The sequence below is a fragment of the Macaca nemestrina genome, chromosome 1 (assembly GCF_043159975.1).
Source record: "Macaca nemestrina isolate mMacNem1 chromosome 1, mMacNem.hap1, whole genome shotgun sequence".
NCBI classification, from domain to species: Eukaryota; Metazoa; Chordata; class Mammalia; order Primates; family Cercopithecidae; genus Macaca; species Macaca nemestrina.
Window position 1 is genome coordinate 4,605,096 of NC_092125.1, and position 17,809 is coordinate 4,622,904.

At 41.3% G+C, this 17,809-nt stretch overlaps 1 protein-coding gene and 1 long non-coding RNA gene across 12 annotated transcripts in view; one reads left to right on the top strand and one right to left on the bottom strand.

The window, feature by feature from the left end:
* LOC105474688 (uncharacterized) overlaps positions 1-6,652 on the top strand; it is a 56,691-nt gene extending 50,039 nt beyond the window's left edge. Inside the window, exons 4-5 of one of the 2 annotated variants that reach the window (XR_982914.2) lie at positions 39-153; positions 6,534-6,652. This is a non-coding gene — a long non-coding RNA (uncharacterized lncRNA). Of the gene's footprint in view, positions 1-38; positions 154-2,246; positions 2,373-6,533 lie in introns of those variants that run through there. The other variant, XR_011610089.1, reaches the window with a different exon arrangement.
* The window catches only part of CATSPERE (catsper channel auxiliary subunit epsilon), a 195,172-nt gene that overhangs the window by 35,716 nt on the left and 141,647 nt on the right, over positions 1-17,809 (bottom strand). For 9 of the 10 annotated variants that reach the window (XM_071073422.1, XM_071073424.1, XM_071073412.1 and 6 more), the window contains 4 exons: positions 16,949-17,001; positions 13,781-13,831; positions 12,103-12,136; positions 11,953-12,032 (listed from right to left, as the gene is read on the bottom strand). In XM_071073422.1, coding sequence (XP_070929523.1) covers positions 11,953-12,032; positions 12,103-12,136; positions 13,781-13,831; positions 16,949-17,001 — 218 coding nt within the window. The remainder of the gene's footprint in view (positions 1-11,952; positions 12,033-12,102; positions 12,137-13,780; positions 13,832-16,948; positions 17,002-17,809) is intronic. The other variant, XM_071073414.1, reaches the window with a different exon arrangement.

Genomic DNA, 17,809 nt, shown 5'->3' on the forward strand with positions numbered 1-17,809 from the left:
TTAGCTCATATATTCATTGGCCGCCTATTATCTACTAGACGTACTAGAGAATGAAACCACAGAATTATTGTGATGAGAACGGAGATGCTGCAGATCCCCGTAGGAGGAACCAGCTGGACGGTGTGGCTGAGTCTGGAAGGATCAGGGGTGTCGGTAAGTCGAGGTGGGACTGAGAAGCAGACGTAGCCTGTACGCTCCCTGGGTCTATAGTCACGCCTAGCCCATGCTCAGAGAATGGACGACAACTTTTACCAACAGCAGACACCAGCAAGGGGACTCAAAGATGGACTGGCTACCCCTGCTTTGATGCTGGGGCTGGAGACACAGGCCCCATTGGGCTTATTTACCTCAAACTCAGTGAGTGTTCAAAAGAGCTGTAGTGCTTCATATTAATATTTTTCTCCCTGCTACCATGTGAACACAGAGGCTTGAGCTCAGAGGTAAAAGTTCAGTTCTTGATAAAGTCGTGCCTTTGCACACCAGAACTTGTGACCATAAGAATGATTGCACGTTTTCCTTCTCCATCAGTTACTCCCATATTTCCGAATGAAATTGTGCCCCCTGCCCGTTGGGTAGAATTTCACTTAGGACCTTAGTGTCAGGCACTTGTTTCGAGGCTGCTGGGTCTGGGACTGTCGCCCCACCTTCTCCATCTGATAGAACTTCTTGCTGCACTCACTTCTCTGTGTCTATCATCCAAAATAACAGGTCCTTGACAGTGTCTCCTGATGCACTGCCCCATCTCTGCTTCACCTCGCAGTTGTATCTGGCTTTCTAAGTCTGCTAAACTTGCTACCACCCAACCCTTGTTATTAAAAGCATTTATAGTCCCATTCTCACAAACTGGGGACAAAAATTTTAAATGTCAAAAAGTGGTACCTGAGAATAGGTACCTTTCCATCCTATTTAGTTTTGAGAAGTCATAGAGAGATGAACTCAGAAGGTTAGTTCTCAAACAGCATGACTAGCTAGGGATTGGAGTATTGGTGTTTGGCGTCTTTTCTGATAGGGAAGAAGGCCACAGAGAATTCGAAAACTCTACTGAGAGCTCTGGAACCCTTTTGCAACAGACGAATACACACATGTGTAGGCATACGCGTAGTTTTGTATAGTTTCAGATATTTGGGTCAGGCTTTAGCTAAGCTCTAATTCTAGGAGCTTTGGAAAAAACAGAATGTTTGATTGCATTTTCCAAAAGTCATCAGACTATTGAATTATTACTATTTATAGGTAATTTAGAGATGGGGTCTTGCTCTGTTGCAGAGGCTGGATTGAGTGGCACAATCATAGCTCACTATAACCTCTAACTCTTGGGCTCAAAGGATCCTCCTAACTTTAGGACTACAGGTATGTGCCACCACACCCAGTACATTTTAAGGTTTTTTGTAGAGATGGGGAGTCTCACTGTGTTGTCCAGACTCATCTTCAATACCTGGCCTCAAACCATCCTCCCGCCTCTGCTTCCCAAAGCACTGGGATTACAGGTGTGAGCCACCACGCCTGGCCAGATTCTTAAATTATTAAGAACTAGTTGCAAGCCATAAGTTTTATTTGAAAAAAAAAAAAAAAAAATCCTAATTGAACTGAGCCGGCATCTTTCGCAAGAGTAATACGCTACAGTGCCATCTAGTGGCAATAAGTGTAAATTACATGACCCATAATTTCTGGATTTGTAAAGATCTTTCATAGTGATGTTTAATTTATATCATTGAAAATATCTGAAAAAATACTTGTCTATGTAAGCATGGCTTATTTTCATGAATGTTCTTTAATGTAGGGTATGATACTAATTAAGCCTCAGAAATGCAGAAATGTTACCAGTTGGCAACTCTTCCTTGCGATTTGTAACCTCCCCACGATGGCAGTTCCATTTTGGGAACTGGGAAAGAGACCTCTCCGTGGACCTGCAAACCTGTTAGACAAATCCTTGTGGCTATCCCATTGCACTAACCATGACTTTAATTTCCTGTATTCTGATGCCATAACTTCTGGGGCCGTGCTCTCTCTAGGGGGTCTGCGGAAGGTTAGCCAGTTCCTAGAGATAGCAAACAACTCTTCCAGGAGCCCCTGCCTGTGAAAGGGGTTCTTTACTAGTAGCCCTGGGCTACTATCCTCCTACCCTCATCACCCCAGAGGCAGACACCCCACAACCAGGGACAGTCCCTAGTCCCCAGAGCGCCACTGAAATTATTCAAAGTAGCCAATTTCAAACGTGCTTACCCTGCCTCTCCTATTCCTTCCCACAGAAACTGCAATGAGGCTCTGCCCACATTTTCCCCACACTCCCTCTGCCTCCTGACTGACCCTGGCGTTTCCACATGTGGCCCCGTGGGGTGTGCCTTGCCCCCAGTTTGCAGGGATCTGTATGTATAATACACTTCCTTCCTGATGGTCATCTCTGCGTCTGTATATCTTACCATACCTGACTAGAGCAAATCCTCAGGACCCTTAAAACACCCACAGTATCTGTTCCTGAACTCCCTGCAGGGTAACAAAGAAATCCTGCCCCATTGTTTCCTCCAGGGTTGCTTCTGTGGCACTAAATTCTAGTTTGGGATTGGAGAGTAATAGACTCATCATCAAATGCTCATAAGCGTGAGGCGAGCCCTAGGACTCTGAATCCAGCTGTGATGACTTCGGTTCCCAGCTGGATCACACTCCCAGGACTGGCTTCCTTCTTATGAGTGTTGGACAGTGAATCTATCGTCCTTTTATTGGTCAAACTCTGCCAAGCCTTGTACCTAAGCCATTCCCTATAACGATAAGGCATTTATTATAATCCAGAGGCCTAGACTATGGGCGAATTTCCCAGTGGCCACCCCTGCCGCTGATGCCGCTGATTCTCAAAGCTTAATTGATTCGAGTCTGCCAGAGTCTCAAAGTGAGCAGCTAAATTCACCTCTGATGAATACCTGATCGGATGCCCAGTTATCAACTATGTACACTATAATTCAATGGAACTGGGCGCGGGCCTTACTGATCTGTCCCTCTGTCGTTGGCCTCTAGTATTCAGTTCATTATCTTAGGAGAATTGGAAGCAAAAGGTTTGATCAAGTGATTCGTAGTAGCAAAGAGACAAATAAGTTATTTCCACAAACAAATGCTGCCACAAAAATCCCAAAGAGTGCCGTTCCAGTAGACTACTCTCCCGCCTCACCCTCTCCCATCCCCCACTTGTCCTGTCATCTGCCCCTTGACCTTGTAGAGATTTCCAGCTCCCCAATTCCTCTCTCCCTCCCACCCTTCCTTCCTTCCTCCCTCCCTGCTTTCTCGCTTTCTCTCTCCTTCTTCCCTTCCTCCCTTCCCTCCTTCCTTCTTCTTTCCTCCCTCCCTTTCTCCCTCCCTCCTTCCCTTCCTTCCTTCCCTCCTTCCCTTCCTTCCTTCCTTCCTTCCTTCCTTCCTTCCTTCCTTCCTTCCATAGAATTTCACTCTGTTGCCCAGGCTAGAGTGCAGTGGTACAATCTTTGTGCACTGCAACCTCTGGGTTCAAGCGATTCTCCTGCTTCAGGCTCCCGAGTAGCTGGGATTACAGGCACCTACCACCAGCCCGGCTACTTTCTGTGTTTTTAGTAGAGACAGGGTTTCACCATGATGGCCAGGGAGGTTTCGAACTCCTGACCTCAAGTGATCCACCCGCCTTGGCCTCCCGAAGTGCTGGGATTACAGGCGGAGCCACCACGCCCGGCCCTCCCTGCTTTCTCACACAGCATTTCTCTCCTACATTCTCTTCTTTCCCTACTCAGCCCATTCTCATGGCTAATCATCTGACCCCCAGTTATATTTATGCTAATTTTGCTGGTGAGAAATCTGTCAGTCTAGGTGACATTCCATTATAGGTAATCTGTCTTATTTGTATGACAGTGTATGTGATTTTCCCTTTTTCTTTGATGTTTTATGGCTTCATTCTGAGGTATCTGAGACTTCATGCCAATCCTCAACCTTATGATTTGGGCCTTAAATTCTGAAAAGTTTTCATATTTTCTTTCTTTTCATTGAATGTTGCTTCTCTTTTCAACGCATTTTCTGTAATTTCCCCTTCTGGAAAAAACTATTAAGCACATATTGAAATTTGTCACTCTGCTGAAATTGTTTCTTAGCCTCTTTCTTATTTATCTGTTTACCTATTTGTGTTGCATCCTGGTTAATTTCCACATCTCTCTTTTTTCAGTAATTCTCTCTTCACTTGTATCTAATCTGGTTTGTAATTGTGTCTAAAATTTTGAATTTAATGACTACATTTTCACATCTAGAATTTCAAATTTTTAAAAATATGCCTTTCTTTTCATAGTCATATTATTTCATTATGGTTTCTACTTTATTTTTCCTCTTTATTCATTTTGAACACATTTTCTATATTGTTCAGATTGTTCTGTTATTTTTAAGCATTTGTTTTGTGTGCTCATTTTTCACTTATTTTATCTGCTGACTTGCCCTCATGAGGGTCCATTTCCTTAAATGTTTGTAAATTTAGATGATCAATTTTTTGATGGTGGTGACTTTTCCAGTAAGAATATTATGTCTCTGGATTTGCTTTTCCAATTACCTTTGTTTCAAGGGGTTTGCTTAGGGGTTTCAAGTCTACTTGATAATTTTTAGCTTCATTTTTCTTGTGGCACTTTCTGTGACTAAACTCTATTCCTATTAGGTATAAGTTCAGATCCACATCCATAGGAGGCCTGAGGTGGACATTTTGGTGGACATCTCCTATTCTTATAGGAGGTATGTTTTTGCCTACAAATTCATGTAGGTTACAACCTTCCTTGTGGCTGACCTGGGCATTAAGCAGAGTTTTCCAGTCAGTCTGTCTCTCTCTCTCTCTCTCTCTCTCTCTCTTTTTGGACTAGGTAGCTCTTAATATATCCTGAATTTACAAAATAGCCTCTTGGCCTCACAGGGGCTTGAAAACCCAGCTTCCAATTTCTAGTTCCATCATCCTGGGCCAATACCCCTGGATCACACAGGCAGGCTGAAGAGCGTTGCTCTGACTTTCAGTTCTCTCTTCACTTCTGCAGAGTGCACCTTCTTTCTTTCAAGTTTCATTATGTACAAAATATTTTTGTTATGTTTTATCCAGGATGACGTGTCTATCACGGGTAGGGAGTGACTCACCTTAGCTCAGTCTGCTATATTACTATAATCAGAATGACTAATTTTTAACCTTCCTTTCTTTATCCTCAAACTGTAAACATGCTCATCTATCTTCCTCTTTAAAAAAAATCCAGGTTATATTTTGTGTTTTTCTCTATAGGTAAATTCCTGTCTCTTTTTTCTATTTTCCAGTCAAAAGCTGAAAAAGTGTAGACTACATTTTGCCTCTACTTGTAAACTTCTCGTTTATTTTGCAAATCCCCTGCAGTCTGGCTTCTGTTCTCCCCATTTCGTAGAAACTACTCTCCCTTGAGGAGCAGTAAGGAAGCCACTCGCTGCATCTGAGTGAGTGAGGTGAAGTTTAATCGGAGAAGGGTAACAGAGGCAGAACATCAAACAGAACCTTGGGAGTCACTGTAAGGGCTTGGGCTTGGCTTTTACTCCATGGTAAGGATTTTGAGCTTTGGAGCAATGTCCTTTGACTTTGTTTTCAAGGTTTTACTCTTGCTGCTATATGGAGGCAAGAGTGGAAAGAGGGAGAGCAACAAAAAGGCTGTTGTAATAATCCAGGTCAGTGATGATGGCTTGGGTCCGTGTAACAGCAGGCATTGACAAATAGATAGACCCAATGGGCTTTGCTAATGGATTTGATGTAGGGTATATGAGAGAGGGAGGAGTCAGGGAGATTCCAGTTTTGGCCAGATCAACAAGAAGGATGGAGTTGCTATCACTTAAAATGGGGAAGGCTACTGGAGGAGCAGGTTTTGAGGGGAAGATTAGGAGTTCAGTTTTGGACAGGTTATGTTTGATATATCTATTGATATCTAAGTGGAAAAGTGATATGTGTATTTAACATCTCAGTGGATGTGTGAGTCTGGGGTTCAGGAACTGTATCTGATTACATTTTATAGACCACCCTGCAGTTAGATTTGAGCCACGACAATAGGTTCTGGATAATGGGATGTGGCTGGAAACCACCTCTAGTTCTGAGCCTTTAAAACATCCCATACAATCCTCCAGCCTTTTTCCCAGACATGGCGGCAAGCTAGGAGAGACCGCGTCCGGATGATGTAGTTCTACATATCAGATGATGACATGGAGAGTTAGGCACTGGGATTTTAGGGTTTATTTGTTACTGCAGCATAGCCTAAGCATACTTGACAGATACAAGGGGAGATGGTCAGGCTGTAGGTGCAGTATTGGGATATATCAATATATTGAGACATCCAGGCCCATGTGACTGGATGACGACATTCAAAGAGAAAGTTTAGATGGGGAAAAGAAAAGAAATCCCTGAGCCTTGGGGCATTCCAACACTAAGAGGTCAGGGAGAGAGAGAGCCAGGTGTCAAGCTTCTGAGCGGGAACGTTTGTAGTGCATGCGAGCGACGAAAGAGAGAATTAAATATGGGTGATGTTGAAAAAAGCAAAAATATTTTTGTTTAGAAGTGTGTCCAGTATCACACCGTGGAAAAGGGAGGCAAGTACAAGACTGGGCCCAATCTGCATGGTCTCTGTGGGTGGAAGACAGGTGAGTGGCTGGATTCTCATACACAGACACCAAGAAGAACAAAGGCATCATCTACGGAGAGGAGACATGGAAGGAGCAATTGGAGAATCCCAAGAAGGACATCCCTGGAACAAAAATGATCTCCACTGGTGTTAAAAAGAAGGCAGAAAGAATTGGTCACTGCCTTATTTACTCACAAACCAGAATTGTCTCATTATTTTATGTGTACTGTAGTGTAATTGATCTCATACACCAGAATTCAGGTCATGTATAACTGGCAGAATATTTTTGTTGGACAGTCCTGATAAGTAAGACTGGCTTCTGGTTAAATGAATATGATCAGTTTTTTTGAATTTTGACAGTAATTCGCACTCAGTAAATGCTATCCCTGTTTCTCCTTCTAAAGATATGATTGGACTTGATGAATAATGCTCAACTTTTCACAAAGGCGAGAATGCCATCCCCAAACCTATTGGAGACTGGCTTTTAATTTAGATGTGTATAACTAGTTATTTGAATATATTTTAATACTGGAAAAATCCTTGCCCTGTCTCAGAACCAAGCAAGACTCACCTGTTTTTTTGTTTGTTTTATTTTTTTTATTTTTTATTTATTTATTTTTTTGAGACGGAGTCTCACGCTGTTGCCCAGGCTGGAGTGCAGTGGCGCAATCTCGGCTCACTGTAAGCTCCGCCTCCCGGGTTCACGCCATTCTCCTGCCTCAGCCTCCTGAGTAGCTGGGACTACAGGCGCCCGCCACCGCGCCTGGCTAATTTTTTTGTATTTTTAGTAGAGACGGGGTTTCACTGTGGTCTCGATCTCCTGACCTTGTGATCCGCCCACCTCGGCCTCCCAAAGTGCTGGGATTACAGGCTTGAGCCACCGCGCCCGGCCATTGTTTGTTTGTTTTAAATTTGTGTTCATTTGCCTGTGAAAGGCAAGGGCTGAAGATAAGGTCGCAATGTTTATGTTTTTGGTCTTAACTCTGCCAGTCTAATTAGAATTTCCTGTATCTAAAATGCTGCCTTTTACTTATTGAAGGGCATTTTAATGGCTTATGTGTCATATCAAATAAAAACACTTCTCACACTTATAGATGACACTTGTCATCTTTTAAAAGTCAGTGTGATAAGAAATAGTAGCAAGTTACACTTTACTCTCAGACTCTTTACTAAGTCAGCCTTTTAACTTAGGATTGTCATTAAACAGCCATTCAAAAACTTAAAACTGTAGAATTCCTGTGTATGTGTGATTGGCAATGGCGCTTTGCCAACTTATTAGAAGGATTAAAGTAGAGGAGTTATATACAAAATTATAAATTATAGGTGATCACAAGACTTAAGAAAATTAAAAACAAAATCTCAGATCGCGAAAAAAAAGAAAAAGAAATCAGGGAGGAACTAAGTAATTAAGGGGGTGCTACCAGCAAGGAAGCAGGAAAACAGGAGAATGAGCTATCCCGGCAGCCAGATGAAGAAAATATTTCAAGTAGGAGTAAATGATTAACCATGTCAATTCTTGTTAATGAGATCAAGGAAGGGCATTGACCATCGGTTTAGCTGAATGGAGGTCATGGATCATGTTGGCTGGCGGTGCCAATAGAGTGGTGAGCACAAAGGCCAGACTGACGGCGATTTGGGAGAGAATGGGAGAAGAGTTGGTGACAGTGACCATAGAAGCTGAAGGGCTAACAGAGTCAAGACAGGGTTTTTTGGTTTGTTTTTTTGTGATCGTGTTTGTTGATTTTGTTTTGCTTTGTTTTTTGGTGGGAGAAAGACCTGTATATTTCTAGGATGAGTCAGTAGAGAGGGAAAAGTTGATGATGGAGGAGAAGAAGGAGAATTTCAGGAGCAATGTTCTTGATTAGGAAAACCGGTGGGGATCTAGCTTACAAATGGAGGGACAGGCCTTAGACAGATACACAGACAGTTCATCCATAGTGACAGGAAGGCAGACAGAGTTCCTGGTACAGTTGCTTGAGGATGGACAGATATGGCGGTGGAAGTTTGTGGAGGATCCCTTCTAACTGGTGTCACCTTTGAGTCATTCATGTTCCTCATTCTCTTTCCCTTACCACTCACATCTATCAATTATCAAGCCCTGCCTATTATAATCACTCATTTTCTTTCTTTTTTTTTAAATTTTACTTTAGGTTCTGGGGTACATGTGCAGAACGTGCAGGTTTGTTACATAGGTACACATGTGCCGTGGTGGTTTGCTGCACCCATCAACCCGTCATCTAGGTTTTAAGCCCTGCATGCATTAGGTATTCGTCCTGATGCTCTCCCTACCCTTGCCCCCACCCCCCGACAGGCCCTGGTGTGTCTAATCACTAATTTTCTTATATACAGGATTCTTCTTCTTTGTCCTTGTTGCTATTTCAGTCATCTGTTTTTCTCCTCCTAGTGATGCAGGTGAACCCCAAACTTGGGGCTCAGCTTGGGAGGTTTTTGGCTTCACTCAGGAAAGAATTCAAGATTGAGCTGATGGTGAAAGAAAGAAGTTTATTAGAGAGAAGTGTACAGCAGAATGGCTGCTCTGTAGATGGAGCAGGGCTATCCCATAGGCAGAATAGCCCTCACTCATGGATAGCTGGCTAGCTATACTTATACCTATTCCTAAATATATGCTAAATAAGGGGAGGGCTATTCAAGAATTTTCTAGAAGGGGGGCAGGGACTTTCTGGAACCATATAAGAAAACTTCTGAGTTATTGCCATGGCATTTGTACTGTCATGGTGCTGGTGGGAATGTCTTATGCAAATGCATTATAACTCTAAGTGCTAGCTGGTTTTGGCCAGTTTCTTGGCTACATCCTGTTTTGATCGGCAGGGTTGTGAGAACAAGTCCCGCTGATCTCCTACCTCACCAGGACTACCAATACAGTGACTAGCGGGTCTCCCTACTCAGATTTGTTTCTCTGAAATTCATCTTCTACGCCTCTCCCAGAAAGAACTAGCTAAAGCAAATATTTGATCATGCCATTCCACCGTAAGACTTGATAGAAGGCCTTCCACGGTCTGGAATCCACCTAGCTAGCTTCCCGGCCTCTTCTCCTGAGACTTCGTGACTAATTTTTGCCTCAACGACATCACGCTGTTTGAACTATACATTTTCTTCCTCCAACTATCTGTTTTACTTGAAAGACTGACCCAGCAGAATTCAACATTACTCTCCTCACTTCTCTCCTTCCCTCTTCTGCCTCTAGCAAAACATTCATTATCCTTAAGACTCAGTGACTCAGCTCAAATGCAAGTCTTCTGGAACATTTCCCAGAGCCCCGCTCTCTTTACAGCTGGGTTGGAATCTTTTGCGTTTCAATCCTAACCACCCACACTGTTCCATTCTATCATTACACTCAGCGTATCTGTGCATATGTTTCTCTGCTCTATCAGACTCTTCTGCTTTTCAGGGTGGAAATCCTGTCACTTATCTTTCCATTTCCAGGGCCTAGCACAGTTCTTGGTGCAAAGTAGGTTTTTAGCAATGATGAACGGAAGTGTGCACTTCTCTGAGAGAGAAGATTAAGATTTTTTAACCTTGGGGGGTTAAGCATTACATAAACGAACAAACACAAAAACACAAACACACTAGGCCTCTGGTAGGGAAAGCAGTGCTTTGGGTGCCCAGGAAAAGCAGTGGCATGATTAGGTGTCTAGAAGAAGATCAAAACTAAGAAAGCAAGCAGATTAGCCGGAGAGCACGGAGAGCATGGAGAGCTCTGACAGATGGACTGCTGGAGTATGATTTAAGATGCAAAGGGCACATGGTAGCATCTTAGAAGTGCCACGGGCAAGGAGTAGGGGCCAGACCATGCTAGCAGAGGCCTGCAGGATCCCAGTGGGAAAAGTTCTGGTAACAAAACTAAGTTGGAGCGTCTTATTGATTACTTCTGTACCTACCCATCCTGAGAGATCTCAGAAGCTGTCTGCAGCCTAAGAGGTCCCCAAAAGCTGAAAGCCTTGACCAAGAACATTTTGTTGGTGTTGTAGACATAGGAATTTTACTGCCAGCAATCTATCCTAACAGCATACCTGGACTAGTGACCAAACAGGTACATGAACGGATATTCACTATTATTTATTTACAATAGCAAAAAATTTAGAAATGTGAGTCATTTACCTCATATTTTTCTATATTTTAAATTTTGTAACAAGCTGTATAACTTCCATAATAATAAAAAACCAAATATATAAGAATAAAGTCAGAGAGGAAAGCAAACAAATACTAAATCACCTGGAAAAGTCTTCCTAATAGCATTTCATTCATATTTTTATTATGAAATATTATTTGTTTTTGTTTTTCGAGCCAAGGTCTCACTCTGTTGCCCAGGCTGGAGTGCAGTGGTGCGGTCTTGGCTCACTGCATCCTCTGCCTGCTGGGCTCAAGTGATCTTCCCCTCTCAGCTTCCTGAGTAGCTGGGACCACAGGCACACACCACCATGCCTGGCTAATTATTTTAATTTTTGTAACCACAGGGTCTTGCTATGTTGCCTATGTTGATCTCGATCTCCTGGGCTCAGGCCATCCTCCTGCTTCAGCCTCCTAAAGCACTGGGATTACAGGTGTGAGCCACCGTGCCTGGCTGAAATATTGTTTATAAGAATTGAGTTACGGATGGTCAGTGCAATGGCTCACACCTGCAATCCCAGCACTTTGGGAGGGTAAGGAGGGTGGATCACGAGGTCAGGAGATCGAGACCATCCTGGCTAACACGGTGAAACCCTGTCTCTACTAAAAATACAAAAAATTAGCCAGGCGTGGTGGCGGGTACCTGTAGTCCCAGCTCCTCGGGAGGCTGAGGCAGGAGAATGGCGTGAACCCAAGAGATGGAGCTTGCAGTGAGCCGAGATCACACCACTGCACTCCAGCCTGGGCAACAGAGCGAGACTCCATCTCAAAAAAAAAAAAAATAGAGTTAGGGATAATATTTTTGAAATGACCTCAATGTACTTGTTGGCAATCTAGTTTCTTTTCTTATAAGTTTTCACTTATTATTGGCTTGTGGAAAGAGAAGTTATATCACCTGGGGAAGGTAGTTCCTACCAAACAGGCAGGGGTGCTGGTAGGAGCCTGGGGAGAGATTCAGAGGCGGTAAAGCAAGGGCTTCCCTGAGTCGGCAGGCTCTCAGCTCTCTTACCCATTGAAATTTCAGCTGCCGAATGGTAACGTCCCTCAACATGCAGGGACCATCACAGCCCAGCTTTGTATAACTTGTACTGAAAACTAAGTCTCGCATATATTGAGTAGAGTCAGAAATACGTGTTGTTAGATGCATGATCGATTAATCTTGTTTTCATACTCTTAGTTTGAAACTGTCAATATAAGTTAAAAATGTTGATGAGAACATACTTACAATTGAATCACAGGTTGAAACTTTTCTGTGAAGTCAAGCCTCAGAGGGCAGCCATATTTTTTCCAAATATACCTTACTTTCTAGAAAAGGAAAAATACTTGAGTGATTTTATATATTTGGTCCATTGACAAAATTTTATAGTTTTCTTACCAAGTTTTTAGATGGTTGATGCCTCAGATACGACCTGTAAAAAAGACATTCCTCATTATTTATTTCTTGTTCCTCTTTTCAGACTTAAAAACTAAACCCGTGACTTTGTTTAGGTAAGGAGGTGTCACAACGGTCAAACAGATAAATATAATTATGAAGCACTGAGCACTCACTATGCTTCAGGCACTTTCTACACACATTTACATACATATTAACACGCTCTTACAGCAGCTAAGGTGTGAATTACTGGCCTCTCTTTGTAGATCTGGCACTATTCTCAGAAACTGTGTGAAACTCATTCAAGGCTACAGACCTTGCTTTACTGCTGAGCAGGATGTGTGACAATAAGTTCTCTCCAGAATATGAACAGATGAAAGAAGAGGATACTTCAGAATCAGTAACAATAGATGTGTATGTTAAAACTTCAGGTATTTCCTAATTTAGATTTCTCACTAGAGTGGAATGCTTCATGTTCATGAACTCAAGGACTTACTCCTTCAAAATCACCTCCCCCACATTCCCTGTCTTCTCAGTCCTCATACTTGAATCACTGTTACCAGCCACATGTTCTATATATGTTACCACATGGCAGGAAACAGACTCAGGAAACTCCCATCACAGTGACACAGTCTATTTCACATTCTTGCCTTTCAGGCGCAGCTGCCACCTAGACACTAAAAGGTGGTGTCCTCATCAACTATTAAACATTTTCTTCTCATCCTTGTATTTTACCAACGGCTTTCACTAAGCATTGCAACCTGGAGCATCTCGGCTGGGCCACTCTCCACCCTACCTTAATGAATGAAATCACTTAAAGAATATGCCTACTGGCTAAACATTCTTTCATTTATTTTAATTAATAAATTATTATTTTAAATAATAAATTTCTAATTAGAATTAGAAAATTTCACAACTTTTCAAAGATGCTTGTAAATATTTCAGACGCTGTGGACTTCTATATTTTGACAGTCTAATAAATATTTAACATTTTAAAAATGAAGATCTTTATCTGCCAAAGGTAAAAGTCAAATTTTGTTTAGTTATATGTTTAATACAGCACATTATTAAAAATAAATATGCATACAATTAAATATAAAATCTAGAAAAAAGTTCAGTTAGTATTTGATGTCAGGACTTTCCGGGTAAATATATTACTTCTAACTAGCTGAACTACAGTCATGTAGAATTTGAGCCACCACGCCCGGCTAGTGTTTTGTATTTTTAGTAGAAATGGGGTTTCACCGTGTTGGCCAGGCTGGTCTTGAACTCTTGACCTCAGGTGATCCATCTGCCTCGACCTCCCAAAGTGCTGAGATTACAGGTGTGAGCCACTGCACGGCTTCAGTCATGTAGAATTTGAGAATAAGGATGTAGGCAAAAAAAATTCTTGTATGTCTTCCTTAAATTACAGGGAGCAATATGAGATTTGAGACTACATATATGTAAATGAGGTTTGCTTTGTTTATCCAATTAAATTGAAGGGGGAGACTGACTCTCTTGTATGTTTCAGGAAAGTTAATTATACCATCTACACATTTTGCTTAATGCTAAAACTGACTGCACAGTGTCAAGCCAAACACATGGATGCTAATAATAATCCACTGAATAAGTACTGATTGTAAAGTATTGGTACTACGTTAATATAAAACTCAGTGCTTATGTTAAAAAAATTTCTTACTTTTCAATCACGTATGAAAAATCATGGTGATGACATTCTTTTTTACTAAATCTACAAAAAACAAAACATAATGAAGTTGTAATATTTGCACACATTTAATCATTTAACTCATTGATTCTCAAACTGGAGAGTGTCACAGAATCATCATTTACTGAATTAGAATCTCTGGTTAGTGTGTGGCCTTAGCATTTCTGTTTTTAAAACATCAGTTTCATAAATGTTTCAGGAGATACCAGAATTTGAAATCTACTGATTTATCTCTTATATTTGATACATGTTTATTAAAAATTTATAGCAAATGCAGGGCTTGGGGGGAGGTTGCTGAAAAGATGGACAATTTCAATTAGATAAGAGGATAAGTTCCAAAGAGATCTATTGTACAACATGGTGACTTTAGTTCATGATATATTGTATTCTTGAAAAATGCAAAGAGAGTAGATGTGAAGTGTTCCCTCACCGCCAAAATGATAACTATGTGAGGTAATACATATGTTAACTAGCTAGATTCAGTCGCTCCACAATGTATTTTAAAACATCATGTGGTACCTGCTAAAAATATATAATTTTATCTGTCAATTCAGAACAAAAACCCCAAACTCCCCAACGCAGAAAGAAACAAGAGTTGGCAAGGAAGCAGAGAAATTGGGACCCATATATATTGCTGGTGATAATGTAAAACAGTGCAGCTGCTATGGAAAACAGCTTGGAGGTTCCTTAACAAGTTGAACATAGGATTACCATACAACCTAGCAATTCCACTCCCAGGTACACACCCACGATAATTCAAAATGGGTGTTCAAACAAACACTTGTACACAAATATTCATAGCTGCACTATTCACAAAAGCCAGAAGGTAGAAACATCCCAAATATCCATGAACTGCTGGATGGATAAACAAAATGTGGTATATCCATTCAATGGAATATTACTCAGCCATAAAAGGGAAGGAAGGACTAATACATGCCTGTTGAACCTCAAAAACACACTAAGTGAATGTAGCTGGACACAAAAGGTCATATATTGTAGGATTCCATTTATATGAAATATTCAGAGCAGCAAATCCCTAGAGATTATGGTTTTGAGACAGCAGATTATGGTTGCCAGGGGCTGGGGGAAACAGAGAATGGTAAGTGACTGCTAACTGGGTAAAGAGTTTCCTTTTGGGGTGACAAAAATATTGTGGAACTAGATAGTGGTGCTAGCTGTACAACATTGTGAAGGTACTTAATTCCACTGAATTGTATACTTTAGAATGGTAAATTTATATTATGTGAATTTCATCACACTTTTTAAAAAACTGCCATGGTAAAACACACACATGCACACACAAATAAAAAAACTCATAGAAAATCTATCAAAATGAAAACAAATTTCTTTGGACTGTTTTATTAGACGTAAACTTTTTTTAAACACAAGATTTCTAGTTGCTACTATTGTGCAGGTAAGGAGTTATTTTACGGATTAACATAATTTCGAGTTAGGGTTCGTAAGACAGAAGGCTATAATGGTCGTTGTAATTATAGGAGTTTTTAGTTGGGTAAATTATTCATCTGACCATTTTAGCTGGCTGCTTCCAGTGGAACTTAGAAAGAACCCTCGTCACCACCATTTTTAGATAGATATTGGAAGTCTAGACCATCCTTCACCCTGAACCCAAATTGGACCCCAAGATTTGACAACTCTCCTTCAGTGACAAGTCTCCTGGCTCTCCAGAAGTATTTTGGACCCCATGCTATTCCAGGTCTCCCATGGTGACTGTAAAAACCATAGGCCCACTGCAACCTGAGCCCAGGATATTAGAGCTTTTAGGGTTCCAGGGAAGTGGGTCATTGACTAAGAGGCCCAGAGTAAGGTCCTAAAATCCGTGTTTTCAAAACATGTTCTCCAAGTGATTTTGATGAGTAACTGAGCTTGATAATTATTATTTGGACCCTTCTAGAAACAGACTGCTTCAAGCTGCTTTCCATCTCACTTTAGAAGGAAATCAGGCCTGAGAAGGAATTCTGAATGCAGTGGTACTGGGAATTGATTTTGGTAACATGTTTACACCAGTTATTCTCAAACGTTAGTGCCCCTTGTAATCTCCTGGAAATTTTGTTAAAATGCAGATTTTGATTCAGCAGGTGTGGGATGAGACCTGAGAATCTGCATTTCTAACAAGTTCTCAGGTGATGCCAGTGTTGGTCCACAGGCCATGCTCTAAGGAGCAAAGATGTAAATCATCCCTGAAATAGGATGATACCGGCTGTATAAATCAGCTAGCCTTTTTGCATTTCCTGGGAAAGGAATTACAGGTGCAAAGATGTTAGGGAATGCAAATTTAGGAAATGATGAATGAGATGCAAATACTTATCAATCCAGCAACTGATTATTACAACTCAGTAATAATTAAAAGATTATTAGAATGACAGAGGAGCAGACACTTGTTTTGGATGTGAGCAAGTAATTTCATAAATACTCAGATAAGAGTCAATGTTCTCCTACTCTCACTCCTAACTGAAGGAAAGGAATCTCAATAAATTTCTGTCTCTGTTATACATGTAGCCTCAGCTAAACAGATTTGTGTATGCTGCCTTTGATTTTCTCCCATGTAGAAGAAAGAGCGTTATGGTGAATGGAAGGCACGGCGTCCAATGTGCTTCATCGTGAACCATAGTAGGACTGACACAGTTCACATGTTGGGATTCTCTGGGGCATCACTGAGGTTCTGCTAGGCTTGTTCTAAGAAATTTCCCATAGAAAATGGTGCAGAAACTGAGGCTTCTCTGATATGGGTGTAAGCAGTTCTCTGATGGAAATGAAATTATAACTGGTTTGAGAAGGATGGAAAACAGGTGTTTCTCCCTCCTATGTTTCTGGGAATGAGCCGTAGACTGAAGAGTTGAGACAGGCAACTGTGAAGGATAGAAACTGGCTTTTACCAAAAGGGAAGGTGGAGAAAAAACGCTGGTAATAGAGAAAGAGGCTGATTCTTTTTATTTTTAGTATGATTCAAATGTAGTATTTGGCAAAAGTTTAAACCAATTGAATCTAGGCATGAATGTCAATTCAGTTTTGGATCTCATTGTGAATGTGTCAGTCATTAGGCTATTATTACTACGATTATCATTTAGTTTATCATTTGTTTTAAAACTTAAAGAGTAACAGGTCAAATGGAAATATACTTACCCTTTAACTGCAATGAATTTTTTATTATCACAGCCAACAGCTATCTGGAACACCTAAAATGAAGTAACTTAGGTAGTGAGTTCAGCAGTTCTGATTCGTATGATCTAAGATATTACGACAGCTAAAACCAATTACATTTTAGATTTAAAATAGTAACTTTAAAATCTAGGGTTCTCTTATACTACTGCTCTGCACGGTTTTCTTCCTCTTTCCTTGATCATTTTTTTTTTCTCTGCTTCCTTTTGTCTTTACTGCTCATGAGGCCCAAAGGTTGGGTCTCTCCTTTCTTACGTTTGTATCTCAGGGAACTGATCCAAATTCATCTTTTTTTTTGAGATAGAGTCTTGTTCTGTCGCCCAGGCTGCAGTGCAGTGGTGCGGTCTTGGCTCAGTGAAACCTCTGCCTCCCGAGTTCAAGCAATTTTCCTGCTTCAGCCTCCCAAGTAGCTGGGATTACAGGCATGCACCACCACACCCAGCTAATTCTGTATTTTTATTAGAGACAGGGTTTCACCATGTTGGTCAGGTTGGTCTCAAATTCCTGACCTCAGGTAATCCACCCGTTTCTGCCTCCCAAAGTGCTGGGATTACAGGTGGGAGCCACCATGCCCGGCCCAAACTCATCTTTTACCTGCTTCTCTACAACCATGACTATCAACTCCCTACTTCCAGTATGTACCTCTGACTCAGCTGGCAGGTTTCTATAATCCGTCCAGCTACTAATCTGACTTTCTGTTTTCACTTTTGTAGACCAGTAATTTCTCAGGGTACTAAGCATCACGTGAAGCAGCATCTCACAATCGTTATTCCTTCTTTAAGCAGCAATAACTCTATTCAAAGGAGCGCTGGCCACAGGCTGATT